The sequence below is a fragment of the Calliphora vicina genome, chromosome 3 (genome assembly GCF_958450345.1).
Source record: "Calliphora vicina chromosome 3, idCalVici1.1, whole genome shotgun sequence".
Taxonomy (NCBI): Eukaryota; Metazoa; Arthropoda; class Insecta; order Diptera; family Calliphoridae; genus Calliphora; species Calliphora vicina.
Window position 1 is genome coordinate 114156078 of NC_088782.1, and position 16370 is coordinate 114172447.

The 16370-nt window shown below is 29.7% G+C and overlaps 1 protein-coding gene across 2 annotated transcripts in view; it reads right to left on the reverse strand.

Annotated features, from left to right (window-relative positions):
- LOC135954636 (heparan sulfate 2-O-sulfotransferase pipe-like) overlaps nucleotides 1–16370 on the reverse strand; it is a 175791-nt gene that overhangs the window by 46467 nt on the left and 112954 nt on the right. For both annotated transcript variants that reach the window (XM_065504841.1, XM_065504840.1), the window contains exon 3: nucleotides 1454–1512. In XM_065504841.1, the coding sequence (XP_065360913.1) occupies nucleotides 1454–1512 (59 nt within the window). The remainder of the gene's footprint in view (nucleotides 1–1453; nucleotides 1513–16370) is intronic.

Sequence of the window (16370 nt, forward strand, 5' to 3'; positions counted from 1 at the left end):
CTAGAACTGAACTAGAACTAGAACTGAACTAGAACTGAACTAGAACTGAACTAGAACTGAACTAGAACTGAACTAGAACTGAACTAGAACTGAACTAGAACTGAACTAGAACTGAGCTAGAACTGAACTAGAACTGAACTAGAACTGAACTAGAACTGAACTAGAACTGAACTAGAACTGAACTAGAACTGAACTAGAACTGAACTAGAACTGAACTAGAACTGAACTAGAACTGAACTAGAACTGAACTAGAACTGAACTAGAACTAGAACTGAACTAGAACATTTCTCTCGTAGAAATTTAATTTGTGTGTGTGTAAGTGTAATATTGTTTATAATTGTAGAGGAAAGGGGAACTCATGGGCCTTTGAGCAAATTCTATAAGAATATTTTCTGAATTAATAGCAAAATCTAGCTTATTTAAATTTCTGGAAACAAAGTTTTCCATTTTAAAGAACCTTTCTGAATATAGATTTAGGAGGCAGGGAGAGAAATTATGGATTAGTGGGTTAAAGAGATAGAGCAGGATAGTACAGTTAAAAAAGGATTCAAAAAACCTTAAAAGTTTTAAGAATAAAGACAGTTGACAGAACAGAGATAGATATAGTTGCAGTAGTAGAGCAAAGAATTTGCATATTAAATGGATTTAATGGATGGGAGTAATAGAATAAAGGCCAAATAATGGCTTACAAATGGGATTTAATGGGAGTAATGTAAACTAGCTAAGAGACAAATCTAAATACAGAGAGATAGCTTAAGACATATAGACCCATTTTTGTGGGAAAAAGAGGATTATGTAATTATGTAGGTATGTGTAGTGCTAAATGTGTTTATGTGTATAAGTGTTACAATATAAAACAATCTCGAAATGATTTTCATTTCCAACACAAAAAATATCCAACAAACTTGTGATATTTTCTTGGATTTACTCAAAATCATGCACATTCAAATAGTAATGAAAAAAAAAACAATAAAAATAATGTTACTTAAATGTCTAAAAATGTCTGCAAATAAACTGCATATCAATCACCATGAATATGTTTTATTGAAAATAATAATAATAATAAGAAAAGATAACAATAAATCATTATAAATTAAATATGGCTACCAGTGCAACATTACCATTTTACGAGCATCTGTTGAAAATATTGAATGGCTTTCAAGTTTTTTAAATGCCAATTTTCACATTTGATACGCGTTAGGACAATAAATACATTTAGCATTATTACATGAACGAGAGAGAAAGAGACAGAAAGAGAGCCAGTAATAGATAAAGTAGATATGCGAGCAAAGAAACCGTACCGTATGAAATGCTCTTGTTGTAATTTTTTTGAAAAATGAGATAGATGCTTAATGGTCGTTTAACGTTTTACGAATACTGCGATTATGTTGCGAAAAGTGCTTGATGCGCGCCATGAAATTTATTTGTTTAAAAAAAAAAATTGAGAACTTACCTGGCCGGTACTTTTGAGGTATTGATAGGTGCCATGTAATGTATTGATATCTTCACGTTCTGTAAATAGAGAAAAAAGGGAGAGAGAGAGTTAGAAATTAATATTAAAGATATACAATGGTTATAGAATATGGACTAGTAAAGGATCCAAGAAGGCTATACAAGAGGGACTAGTGAAAGCCCAAGGATTATTACAAAATATGGATTAGAAAAAAACCAAGGATTGCTTTAGAAGATGGCTTGTGAATTACTTAAGATTGCTCTAAAAGTAGGACTTGTAAAGAACCACGTTTTTTCTTAAAGTAGGACTTGTAAAAGAACCACGATTGCTCTAAAAGTAGGACTTGTAAAAGAACCATGATTTTTCTTAAAGTAGGACTTGTAAATGAACCACGATTGCTGTAAAAGTTGGACTTGAAAAAAACCACGATTGCTCTAAAAGTTGGACTTGTAAAAGAAGCACGATTGCTCTAAAAGTAGGACTTGTAAAAGAACCACGATTGCTGTAAAATTTGGACTTGTAAAAGAACCACGATTGCTGCAAAAGTTGGACTTGTACAAGAACCACGATTGCTGTAAAAGTTGGACTTGTAAAAGAACCACGATTGCTCTAAAAGTAGGACTTGTAAAAGAACCACGATTGCTCTAACAGTTGGACTTGTAAAAGAACCGCGATTGTTGTAAAAGTTGGACCTGTAAAAGAACCACGATTGCTGTAAAATTTGGACTTGTAAAAGAACCACGATTGCTCCAAAAGTAGGACTTGTAAAAGAACTACGATTGTTGTAAAAGTTGGACTTGTAAAAGAACCACGATTGCTGTAAAAGTTGGACTTGTAAAAGAACCACGATTGCTCTAAAATTTGGACTTGTAAAAGAACCACGATTGCTCTAAAAGTTGGACTTGTAAAAGAACCACGATCCAAAAGTAGGACTTGTAAAAGAACTACGATTACTGTAAAAGTTGGACTTGTAAAAGAACCACAATTGCTCTAAAAGTTGGACTTGTAAAAGAACCACGATTGCTCTAAAATTTGGACGATTGCTGTAAAAGTTGGACTTGTAAAAGAACCACGATTGCTCCAAAAGTAGGACTTGTAAAAGAACTACGATTGCTGTAAAAGTTGGACTTGTAAAAGAACCACGATTGCTCCAAAAGTAGAACTTGTAAAAGAACTACTATTGCTGTAAAAGTTGGACTTGTAAAAGAACCACGATTGCTCTAAAAGTAGGACTTGTAAAAGAACCACGATTTCTCTAAAAGTAGGACTACGATTGCTCCAAAAGTAGGACTTGTACCATTGCTGTAAAAGTTGGACTTGTAAAAGAACCACAATTGCTTTAAAAGTTGGACTTGTAAGAGAACCACGATTGCTGTAAAATTTGGACTTGTCAAAGAACCATGATTGCTCTAAAATTTGGACTTGTAAAAGAACCACGATTGCTCTAAAAGTTGGACTTGTAAAAGAACTACGATTGCTCTAGAAGTTGGGGTAGTAAAAGAGTATTGAATAATGTTAAACTTGGACTTGTAAAAGAACCACGATTGCTATAGAAGATGGGATTGTAAAAGAACCACGATTGCTCAAGATGTTGGGCTAGTAAAAGACCCACGAGCTCTAGAATTTGGGGTAGAAAAAGATCATTGAATAATGTAAAACTTGGTCTAGTAAAAGAACCACGATTGCTCAAGATGTTGGGCTAATAAAAGACCCACGATTGCTCTAGAATTTGGGGTAGAAAAATATCATTGAATAATGTAAAACTTGGTCTAGTAAAAGAACCACGATTGTTCAAGATGTTGGGCTAGTAAAAGACCCACGATTGCTCTAGAATTTGGGGTAGAAAAAGATCATTGAATAATGTTAAACTTGGTCTGGTAAAAGAACCACGATTGCTCTAATGGATACTCTAGTAAAAGAGCATTGAATAGTGTAAAAGTTGGACTAGTAAAAGAACCTCGATTGCTCTAGAATTTGGGCTAATAAAAAAACAACGATTGCTCTAAAAGTAGGTCTAGTAAAAGAACTTCGAATAATATAAAATTTTGGACAGGAGCTGGAAAATTTTAAAGTTGGACTCGTAAAAGAACCATGATTGCTCTAAAAGTTATATTAATCGTGGTTTTTACTAGCTAGACTTTTACTGCAATCTTTCAGCTCTTTTCAAACTGTAATTTTATTTCAATTCTCTTAGACACTACATTTCAAAACCTTTCATTTAACTACCTTCAAATAAAAAAAAACACAAAATAAACTTTCATATTTATGCAGTCATAAATTAAAATCCTTTTAAATATATGTTAATTTTACAATGTCTGCTGTCTGCTGTCCGTCTCTCTTTGCGCATCAATTAAATTGTAAAGAACTTACATACAGCACACCTTTGCCATGTAAATTTTATAGCCTTCATAAAATTACAATGTTCACAATATCTCAGCATAAAATTTGTTTTGTATTGTAATATAATGAGATTTACATTATCATCTGTGATTTTTTTTCCAAATGGTCAACTTTCAAAAAAACAAATTTCAATTTCACAAAGTTTGAAACGCTTGCGAAATAAAAGTGAAAGGATTTCAGGTAAATGGAAAAAATTTTTAATAAAAAAAAAACATTAGGGGAATATATTTTAAAAACTACATAACTTAACATTTTAACTTTTTAAAATCAAGATTTTTTTGCAGGCCTATTTAAAGGCATTATTTTTCATAGTATTAACGCATGTTTTATCTGTAAAAGTTGTGAATTTCGGGCCACCCTAATATTTATGTTTCAATATCTTATATCACTTAATGATATCTTTTAACAATGAAGAGCAATGAGGAAAATCAATGATGCAACTTGATTATTTGTGTAAATTAAATGCTGCCATGAAATGAATAATGTTGCTTATGGAAACCTGTTGCAAACAGCAAAAAAAAAGTAAATTAATAAATAAAATATAATAAATCAGTTATAAAGCCAAGAAAAAGTAAACTAATCTAAGCTAAACTAAACTACAATGGGCCTAACAAAAGAGGAGGCCACTTAAAATACTATGCTCGTTAAGTGGTGAATAAACAGGAAACAGATTTCTAAAGTTAAATAAGACAATTCATATGAAATGGATTTGTCTAATGTTTGACAAGCAGAAATATATGAATTATTAAAAAGTACTCGTATTATTTGTACTTTCCTGTATCTAAATGTAGAAGATACAGGTTTTCCATTTAAAAGTGAGAGTTGATCATGTTCCTCCCTCCAATTAGCATTGAAACATGTTTTTCAAAAGTTAATGGGTCTTTTATTAATTGCTTCCTATCTTTAAAGAAAAGCCTATCGATGCTATTATGTATGGAATATAACATTGTGTTTCGCTGGTCTGAAATGTTCAAGTTTCCAGGACTCTGGCTCATAAATCAGGTTGAATTAGATTGATGACATGGATTATGTTGGCTTTGTGGGGCCGATGTGGTTTGTGGCTTATTCTCAGTGACCTGAGACTTAAGAAAACTCAACAAGAATATATCTCACAGAGTCAAATCGCACGATCTCGTGGTAGCCAGTTTACATCTCCTCCAAGCTAGATGATTATACCCACAAATCGCTCATGCTGAATGACCAATTTGGAATGAGCTGTGTGGCATGCTGCGCCGTCATCATCCAAATCAGGTCAAAAGAAGTTGGTGATCATCGACCTATAGTGTTACCCCTTAAATGTGATGGCCTTTTCAACGTCGTTCTCAAATAAATATGGACCGATGCTGCCAGTTAAAAATCTACAGCAAACAGTGACTTTTTCGGGATGAATTGAACTCACTTGGAACTCATGTGGATTGGTATTCATCCAGAAATGGGCAAGGCGCATGGAACGTTGCTTAATTTTATCATTTGGTGAACGCTTTATTCATACAGGGTGATTTAGCAAAACAAACTGTATTAATGACAGCCAATTCAATAGCTGTACCTTCAACAATATTGTCGCTATCAACTGTCAAATTTCGGAAGTCCCTATTGGAAGTCTCTAATTGTTGTTTACTTCGTGATTGTTGTTTTGCTTCGAAAATGTCAAATTTTGTGCGAACAAAGCGTCAAATGCGGGAAGTTTTGCTTTACTTCGTTAATTTGAAAGAAAGTGCTCACCAAAGCTAATGGTGAATGTGTTTCATCGGTTTCAACGTGCGAGAGTATGTTTGTGCGGTTCAGAAGTGGTTATTTTCACACGGAAGACAAAAGAGTTAGAATACCATGAATTGGAGGCATTACTCAATAAAGATTGTTATCAAACTCAACAAAGTAACTTGCAAAATCATTGGGATCAAAACGTTTGGAGTAGCAGGATTCATCCAAGAGCAGGTAAATTGGGTACCATATGAATTGAAGCCGAGAGACCTTGAGGACGTTTTTGCATGTTCGAAATGATCTTTGAACGCTATAAAAGAAAATCAGTTTTGCACCTCATCATTACTTGCGAAGCGTAGTAATGCTCTACTAAAGAAGACGTGAATAATGCAAAATTGGTCTAGTAAAAGAACCACGATTGCTCTACTAAAGAAGACGTGAATAATGCAAAATTGGTCTAGTAAAAGAACCACGATTGCTCTACTAAAGAAGACGTGAATAATGCAAAATTGGTCTAGTAAAAGAACCACGATTGCTCTACTAAAGAAGACGTGAATAATGCAAAATTGGTCTAGTAAAAGAACCACGATTGCTCTACTAAAGGAGCCGTAAATAATGCAAAATTGGTCTAGTAATATAACCACTATTGCTCTATTAAAGGAGACGTGAATAATGCAAAATTGGTGTAGTAAAAGAACCACGATTTCTCTACTAAAGGAGACGTGAATAATGCAAAATTGGTCTAGTAATATAACCACTATTGCTCTATTAAAGGAGCCGTGAATAATGCAAAATTGGTCTAGTAAAAGAACCACGATTGCTCTACTAAAAAAGACGTGAATAATGCAAAATTGGTCTAGTAAAAGAACCACGATTGCTCTACTAAAGACGACGTGAATAATGCAAAATTGGTGTAGTAAAAGAACCACGATTGCTCTACTAAAGAAGCCGTGAATAATGCAAAATTGGACTAGTAAAAGAACCACGATTGCTCTACTAAAGGAGCCGTGAATAATGCAAAATTGGTCTAGTAAAAGAACCACGATTGCTCTATTAAAGGAGACGTGAATAATGCAAAATTGGTGTAGTAAAAGAACCACGATTGCTCTACTAAAGGAGCCGTAAATAATGCAAAATTGGTCTAGTAATATAACCACTATTGCTCTATTAAAGGAGCCGTGAATAATGCAAAATTGGACTAGTAGAAGAACCACGATTGTTCAAAACGTTGGACTGGTAAAAGAACCACGATTGTTCTAAACGTTGGACTAGTAAAAGAACCACGATTGCTCTACTAAAAGAGCAGCGAATATTGTAAAAGTTGAACTAGTAAAAGAACCACGATTGGACTATTAAAAAAGCCTTGAATAATGTAAAAGTTGGACTAGTAAAATAACCACGATTGGTCTACTAATAGAGCCTTGAGTAGTGTAAAAGTTGGATTAGTAAAATGATAGAGACTGCTTTAATAGTACGACAAGTAAATAAATTACTATTGCTTTAAAAGTTGGACTTCTAAAAAAAAATCTTTAAATTTGTATTGATTTTTAATTTCAACAATAGTTAAATATTTACTTTAACTTCCCCAATCTTAAACAAACATCATTGATTAACATTATAGTTTATGGCAAGTTACGGCTACGATTCTTTTTTTAACATTTCTCATATTGGAACATCAACCAACTGCCAGCAGTAAACAGCCTCTCTATGAAGCTGCATTATTTGTGGCAGTGTTTTAAGAACAACAATATTCCAAAAAAAAACTCAATAAATTTTATCTTTTATCAGAAATCTAAATCTAAATAATGATGAAAACAAAGACAAAATAAAAGAAAAAACAATTTTCATTGAAAATGTTCAATTGTGTGGAACATAATGGCAGTCGAACGAAGGCTCTTATAAATCCATGTTCCTCTAGTACTTGTAATATTACTTCAAAGTACATACTTGGATTTATGTATGACTGACTATTAACAAAATCAAATTTGTGTGTTTTTTTTCTTCTTTCATTCATTCAGTTCCTCTTTAATTTTCTTACAATTTGTATTACAATGAAGTAATGATGGTTTTTTTGTTCAAAGAACTATTTTTTTTCTTTTTTTGGTTTTTGTGTGTTTAATAAAGGAAGTTAAATGCATTAAAATAATGTTTAATGAAAGACGAAAATATATAAAAAAAACAAGTGGAAAACATGGTTGGTTTTTAATTAACAAGAAAAGTGTTTTTTGTGTGGAGTTTTTTATTACTTAGCTGATGATATGGGTCAAGAAGTGAGGCATTAATATGAAATTACAAGAATTTTAAGTTTAAATTTAAGTTTATATACAATTAAATGAAATACTAATTAAATAAAAGATCTACGAGCAATAAAAAAGTTGGACTAGTAAAGGAACCACGTTTGTTCTACTAAAGGAGACGTGAATAATGCAAAATTGGTATAATAAAAGAACCACGTTTGGTGTAAATATTGGACTAGTAAAGGAACCACGATTGGTGTAAATGTTATACTAGTGAAATATCCTCGATTGCTCTACTAAAGGAGACGTGAATAATGCAAAATTGGTCTAGTAAAAGAACCGTGATTGCTTTACCAAAGGAGCCGTGAATAATGCAAAATTGGTCTAGTAAAAGAACCACGATTGCTTTACTAAAGGAGCAGTGAATAATGCAAAATTGGTCTAATAAAAGAACCACGATTGCTCAACTAAAGGAGACGTGAATAATGCAAAATTTATCTAATAAAAGAACCACGATTGTTATACTAAATGAGACGTGAATAATGCAAAATTGGACTAGTAAAAAACAACGATTAGTGTAAATGTTGGACTAGTAAAGAAACCATGATTGCTCTACTAAAGGAGCCGTGAATAATGCAAAATTGGTCTAGTAAAAGAACCACGATTTCTATATAAGTTGGGCTAGTAAAAGAACCGAGATCGGTATAATAGTTGGACTAGTAAAAGAACCACGATTGCTCTTAAAGTTGGACTAGCAAATGAGCTTTGAATAATTGTAAAGTTGGACTACTAAAATAACCTCAATTGCTCTAAAAGTTGGACTAGTAAACGAGCCTTGAATAATGTAAAAGCTGAAAAAGTTTTCACTGTGAAAAGTAAAGTGTATATAAAATTCATTTAACTTTTACTTCCATTTTATTATTATTTGTTTTGTAGCCATAAACTTAATACAAAATCAATGTTTTTCTCTTTAAATAAATAAAAACTTTAGTCTATTTAACTATGGCCTGGTATTTAAAACTTAATGCTTGAATGACTTGGAAAAATTCTTAAAATAAATATGAAACAAATATATCTAAGCTAAATGCCGGTGAAGGCATTAAGATATTTACAACACTATTTCCCATGTGCTTTAATCAAATTTGTTATAAAACAATTTTGCAGTAACTAGTACACTTATCAGCACTTGCCAGTTAAAACCCTAGTAAGTAGGTGGGCGGGTAAACAGTGAATATTTGAAGCTAGTTCCATGGGCTTCAAGGTTAAGGTAAACAGTTACTTGAGTTATTATCTAACTAACATTAGTTATAATCATTTAACAATGGCCCTAACAAGACATTGAAATTCATTTTAAATAAACTTCTGCTACAGTGTAAATATTTTAAATACTCTGAAAAATATTTAAAATATTTATAATATTTTTAGTAAATTCTTATGTTTATATAAAAATCAATACAAAATTTTTAAAATATTTTCCTATTAAATGTAATGTACTCATTTTGTTGATACAACAAATTGCTAAATAAATATTACAAAATAAAAAATTCAACAAAAAATTAATTTTTCTGCAAATATGAAAATATGTATTTTTATAAGTTGGTTGGGATAGATTTGTTTTGGCTGATAAACAGCTTGTTGTTTTTTTCCTTTTGGCTTATCAAAGTATGTGCTGTGTCTAACCCTGAAATGTAAATATATGCCAACATTGTGTTTTTACCATAAATTACATGACATTGTATAATTTTTATGGTTATTTTTCTGTAGAGTTCAAAATGTAAAATGTTAAAATAAAGTGGGGAAATGCAGCGATTTTCAAAGGCTATAAAAAATATCACCATAGTAAATGAGCCACGATTGGATTATTAATAGAGCCTTGAATAGTGTAAAAGTTGGGTTAGTAAATGAACCAAGATTGGACTATTAATAGAGCCCTGAATAGTGTAAAAGTTGGACTAGTAAATGAACCACGATTGAACTATTAATAGAGTATTGAATAGTGTAAAAGTTGGACTAGCAAATGAACCACGATTGGAGTATTAATAGAGCCTTGAATAGTGTAAAAGTTGGACTAGTAATGAACCACGATTGGACTATTAATAGAGCCTTGAATAGTGTAAAAGTTGGACTAGTAAATGAACCACGATTGAACTATTAATAGAGTATTGAATAGTGTAAAAGTTGGGCTAGTAAATGAACCACGATTGGATTATTAATAGAGCCTTGAATAGTGTAAAAGTTGGGCTAGTAAATGAACCACGATTGGATTATTAATAGAGCCTTAAATAGTGTAAAATTTGTTCTAGTAAAAGAACAACGATTGGGCTATTAAAAGAGCCTTGAATAGTGTAAAGGTTGAGCTAGTAAATGAACCACGATTGGACTATTAATAGAGTATTGAATAGTGTAAAAGTTGGACTAGTAAATGAACCACGATTGGACTATTAAAAGCGTCTTGAATAATGTAAATGTAGGACTAGTGAAAGAACTACGATTAACTATTAATAGAGCCTTGAATAGTGTAAAAGTTGGACTAGTAAATAAACCACGATTGGACTATTAATAGAGCCTTGTAAAAGAACCACGATTGGACTACTAAAAGAGCCTTGAATAATGTAAAAGTTGGGCTGATAAAAGAACCACGATTGTTTTAAAAGAACCACGATTTGAGTATTAAAAGAGTTTTAAATAATGTAAAAGTCGGACTAGTAAAATTTCCACGATTGGATTTCTAAAAGTGTCCGCTGTTGGACCACTAGAAGAGCCTGAATGATGCAAAAGTTGGACTAGTAAAAGAACCCAAATTGACTAGTAATAGAACCACGATTACTTTAAAAATTGGTCTAGTAAAAGTACCACGATTGATCTAAAAACTGGTCTAGTAAACGTACCACGATTGCTTTAAAAATTGGTCTAGTAAAAGTACCATGATTACTTAAAAAATAGACCAGTAAAAGTACCACGATTGCTGTAAAAAATTTACTAGTAAAAGTAGCACGATTGATTTATAAATTGGACTAGTAAAAGTACCACGATTGATCTAGTCAAAGTACCACGATTGATCTAAAAACTGGTCTAGTAAAAGTACCACAATTGATCTAAAAACTGGTCTAGTAAAAGTACCACAATTGATCTAAAAACTGGTCTAGTAAAAGTACCATGATTACTTAAAAAATTGACCAGTAAAAGTACCACGATTGCTTTAAAAAATTGACTAGTGAAAGTACCATGATTGATGTATAAATTGGTCTAGTAAAAGAACCACGATTGCTTCAAAAAACTGGTCTAGTAAAAGTACCACAATTGATCTAAAAACTGGTCTAGTAAAAGTACAATGATTGCTTTTAAAAATTGACTAGTAAAAGTACCACGATTGCTTTAAAAAATTGACTAGAAAAAGTACCACGATTGCTTTAAAAATTGAATAGTAAAAGTATCACAATTGATCTAAAAACTGGTCTATTAAAAGTACCATGATTGCTTTAAAAAATTGACTAGTAAAAGTACCACGATTGATCTATAAATTGGTCTAGTAAAAGTACCATGATTGATCTAAAAACTGGTCTAGTAAAAGTACCATGATTGCTTTAAAAAATTGACTAGTAAAAGTACTACGATTGATCTAAAAATTGGATTATTAATAAAACCACGATTGCTTTAAAAAAATTGACTTGTTAGTTTTTTGAGGCCTTTAAAAAACCGCTTAATATTATCACTATTTTTTTGGTGTTTCACACACACAATTTGACTTAAAAACTCTTGTAAAAAAACCACTTGCACACGCGCCCCTACTTAATGAATATTTTATGGTTTTTTATTACAAGTAACAAGTAAGTTCGTCAAAATCAAGAAAAACAAATGTGAAGATGCACATTATTATGAAAAAAAAACAAGTAAATCTAAAAACACTTGATAAACAACAACGAAACCACTTATTAGACTGTTAAGTTTAATATTTTTCTTTATTTATTACAAAGAAGAAAAAATATATATGAGAAATAAACGCTTTTATACAAAAGGTGCTTGCTTGTTAGCTTTGGCTTAGAAGTATAAATTCAATATAAAATTTTGTATACAAAATGTAAACATCATTATAAAAAGATTTTATAAAAAAGGAAAAAAATATTTATTTTTTTTTTGCACGTTAATGAAGAGGAAAATGTTGATGATGATGATGTACAACATATTTCAAGATTAATATGGTTAAAACATGATTTATGAATAACATTGAACTTGAATGTTAGAAAAAATTGTTTAAGTTTTGGCGTTTCAGTTAAAGAAACTGTAGCAAATAGAAGGAAAAGTAAATTGCTTTAAAATATGGTGTAATTTAACGGAGAATTTTTTAGTAATTATAAAGATGCCATAGAAAATAAAGTTTTTTTTTTAGAAACTGGATACTCTAATGATTTTAGAGGTAAAAATAAAACATGTTTATAAAGAAAAAGTTGATTTTTAATAACATTTAAAATGGAAACTTTTAAATTTTTGTTAAAATTTTAGAGAAACAATAGAAAAGGAGTTTAGCTTTCTAAATAATGTTAATAGAGATCACAAGTTAAATTAAACTGTGTCAAACTTGATTGTTTTTGGCAAAACTTTTCAAAATTTTCTCCAAATATTTCAAACTATGTATCATAGAAATAAACAGCAAACGATATTCATTTCAATTACTATTATCAAGTGCTAGAGGCACAATAAAAATTCCAAATTAAACGTAACAATTTAAAAAATCTGAAAAAAAAACATAAAACCTAATGCAGCCATATAAAAAACGTAATAAGGAAAAGTGCATAACAAATACTTCATAATTTTAAAACACACACAATAGTAAAACAAATATAAATAGTAACAGACAACAGAAAAAAAAACTAAGTAATAAACAAAATTATGAAAACAAGTGTGTAAACAACAAATAAAAATCATAAATAATAAAAATGCAAACCAAATACTTGCACTATGCGATTTGTGTGGGATCTATATGTACTTAATGCAATTGCAAATGCATAAACACACTCTCTCTCTCTTTCTCTCTTCCTCACACACATTCAAACACATACACTCATGCACATTTATTATCTACTAAAACCGTTAGTTTGTCACTTGCATATAAACATTGATGATGCAGCAGCAATTTCTACCACTAACAATAATAATTCACCTCCATTTTATTTATTTACAGTTTTTTCTACCACACACATACACTCCCACACCCACCAACAATCATCATTTGATTATTCAGGAAAATTGGGCACACACAATTGATTGCATATGTTTAGGGGTGAGAGAGGGTGTAAGTGAGAGAGAGAAAGATTTTGTTAGGGAAATCATTACACAATGGGACACAATGTAAATGCAATATAAATACATTTATTACAGCGTAACTACTAAACCGATTGGGACAAAATTTGGAATATTAAAAGAAAGGGAGTTAAGTTTTCTGCTTAATATTTTCAAAGATGGCATATTTTGGAATAAGGGGCTATAGAGTACCTCAAAGTTAAGTAACTTGAAATATGATTTTAAAGAATTAAAACTATAAATTGTAAATTATTAGGTAAATTTATTGAAAATATAATTTTTTTTTGGAAAATTTACTATAAATAGATATTTTTTTTAGAAAACTACAAAAACTATGTTTTTGAAAAAAAAATTAAAATAGAAAATAGCTAAAGAAAGTTTTTTTTATAAATGATCAATATTAAATTTGAAAACATTTATTATAGATTATTTATTTCTTTTTTATCTTCATCTAACCTACTGTGCATCTACGAATATATTGGACGTATTGATATAATAATGATGTACCATAATCATAACAGCAGCAGTGGTAGAGTTACTCATGGTGGTAAAACAGGAAGCATTTTTATTTAAATTTTATATATAGATAGAACCACTAGATATATATTAATGGAAACAAATAGTCAACTTTACTCTAGATACTTGGGTAGCTATAACTATTGGGTAAGAGAGCAAATGAAGGGCTTTTAGAGAATACATGTTATACAATATTAAAAATATTGCTTTGAGATTCTGTAAAGTAACTTATATATATATACATTAATTCCTGTTGTTCCTATAAGGAGCATAGGGCCGTATAAAGTAACTTGAACCCTTCCAAATATCCATTATGTCTTACTGTAAACATTGATTTTAAAATACTGTTATGGACTACGTCCTCTTAATGTTAAAAGTTTGTTCATTATGGTCATTACTTATTAGAAATTCAATAGATTTGAAAATTATTTTTCTTTTGCAGAACTTACTCTTTTCCTCACCCCTTTTTTATTTTATGCAGATTTGCTTGATAAGTCTTTAGTTATGTGGTGGCAATCATAACTATAGTAAAAATATTATTGAACAAAAACTGTGTATATTCAAAATTCGAAATTTAAAAACAATAAGTGCTACAGAAATGTATGCAAACAATTCGTTATACAAAGTGTTAAATAAATTGTTTGATTCTGGCTACATTGGAACACATCCAAATCTGATAGACAGGATAGATAAAAAGGCCATCAAACCTAACTTATTTAGACACTATAATTGAAGAAAAAAAAAACTATTTTCTTTCCTTTTAAAAGAATAGAAATTAGAATGTGAACTGGAGAAACTGGTGTCCTTCTAAAAGGCCTGATAAGTAAAAGCCTTTTATTATTGTAAACTGGAACCTTACAGATTTACACAACTGTGTCTGTGTAAAATATTAAAAAAATATTAAATAAAGAGCTGCTACAATATTTTAGCACCTGAAATAATAAAAATATATCTATACATACATATGGGCAATTCCACGAGAATCGCTAAAACTACTGAAAAAACAAAAACCTTTGAAACTTTTTTTCAAGATGATTCGAATAGAAGAAAATAATAAGATTTAGATCATATTACAACATTTTAAAGATAAAAATAATAATTTTTAAACAAATTATATTTAATTTTTTAGGCTAAAATTGCGGCGAAAACTAAGCTCCCAATTAGCTTGTAGTATGAAATGAATTTGGCTCTGATTGTTTTTTTGCTATTGTCAAATTGTTTACTGAAATCGAATGTATATTTTCTATTAATTTTTTTAGTTTTTGTATACATATATTTACAGAATATATATTGTTTTATTATAAGAGAAAAATCTGTCACGTACGGTATGTCACGTATGATATTAAATTATATTTATTATAAAATCATCCAAAGATGGTTTTTATTTAAATATGACCGATTGTAAAGAAAAAATATTTCGTTTAGTGTAAGAAATTAAAAGAAAACATAACGCCTCTCACGATTCGAATATTTTCGCATATTTCCTCAAAATGACATCCGTTTTATGTCACATACGATATACCTTTATTTCGCTCAATATTTAGGACAGCAATGTTTCGAAAGAACTTTTTATTATTTTAAAATATTGCAACCTCTTAATGGAACACAAAGATCAAATTATTTTTCAGATACTCTTATTTTTGCAAAATCTATACCACTCTATAGGCGTACAAATGTCACGTACGATGATATAAAATTGCCCATATGTACGTGCGGAAGTTTAAAGAATTTGTGGGCCAATACGAAATAGCTGCCTTTTCTAACAATATTGTAATCAAGCAAGAACAAAAAGTTGTGATATTTAATATAAAAAGCAAATTTAAAGAAAATTTGCTATAACTAGCAAATTTGTTGAAAATTTATTATAAATAGCATATTTAATGAAAATTTACTATGAATAGCAAATTTTTTAAAAATTTTCTTTAAATAGAAACGTGTTGAAAATTTACTATAAATAGCAAATTTATTGTAAATTTACTATAAATAGCAAATTTATTGAAAATTTATTATAAATAGCATATTTATTGAAAATTTACTATAAATAGCAAAATTTTTGGAAAAATTACTGTAAATAGCAAATTTATGGAAAATTTATTATAAATAGCAAATTTATGGAAAATTTACTATAAATAGCAAATTTATTGAAAATTTACTATAAATAGCAAATTTATTGAAAATTTTCTTTAAATAGTAATGTTTTGAAAATTTACTATAAATAGCAAAATTTTTGGAAAATTTACTGTAAATAGCAAATTTGTTGAAAATTTACTATGAATACCAAATTTATTGAAAATTTACTATAAATAGCATATTTATTGAAAATTTACTATAAATAGCAAACTTGTTGAAAATTTACCAAAATTGCAAATTTATTGAAAATTTTCTTTAAATAGTAATATTTTGAAATTTTACTATAAATAGCACTTAACTTAAACTTAAACAGTTGAACAAATTTTCTCTACTCATTTTCATATTCAATTTATTATTTATTTGTTTAATGTTGTGATTTATGTATGTTTATGCTTTTTTTGCTCTGCTACATATATAATTACTCTTATTGTTTTTTTTTTTTAAAAAAAATTCATAATAAATCTAGTTCAAAAATCCACTTAAATCTCAAATAAATATTATTTTATTATACATATTTTGTTGTTGTTTATAATTCGCAACCATGACCTCGTTATTCTAACCAACTAATATACTTCATTAATAAAATCAACTAAATATTCTTTAATATAATATAGTTTTTCATAGTTTGTTTTCAT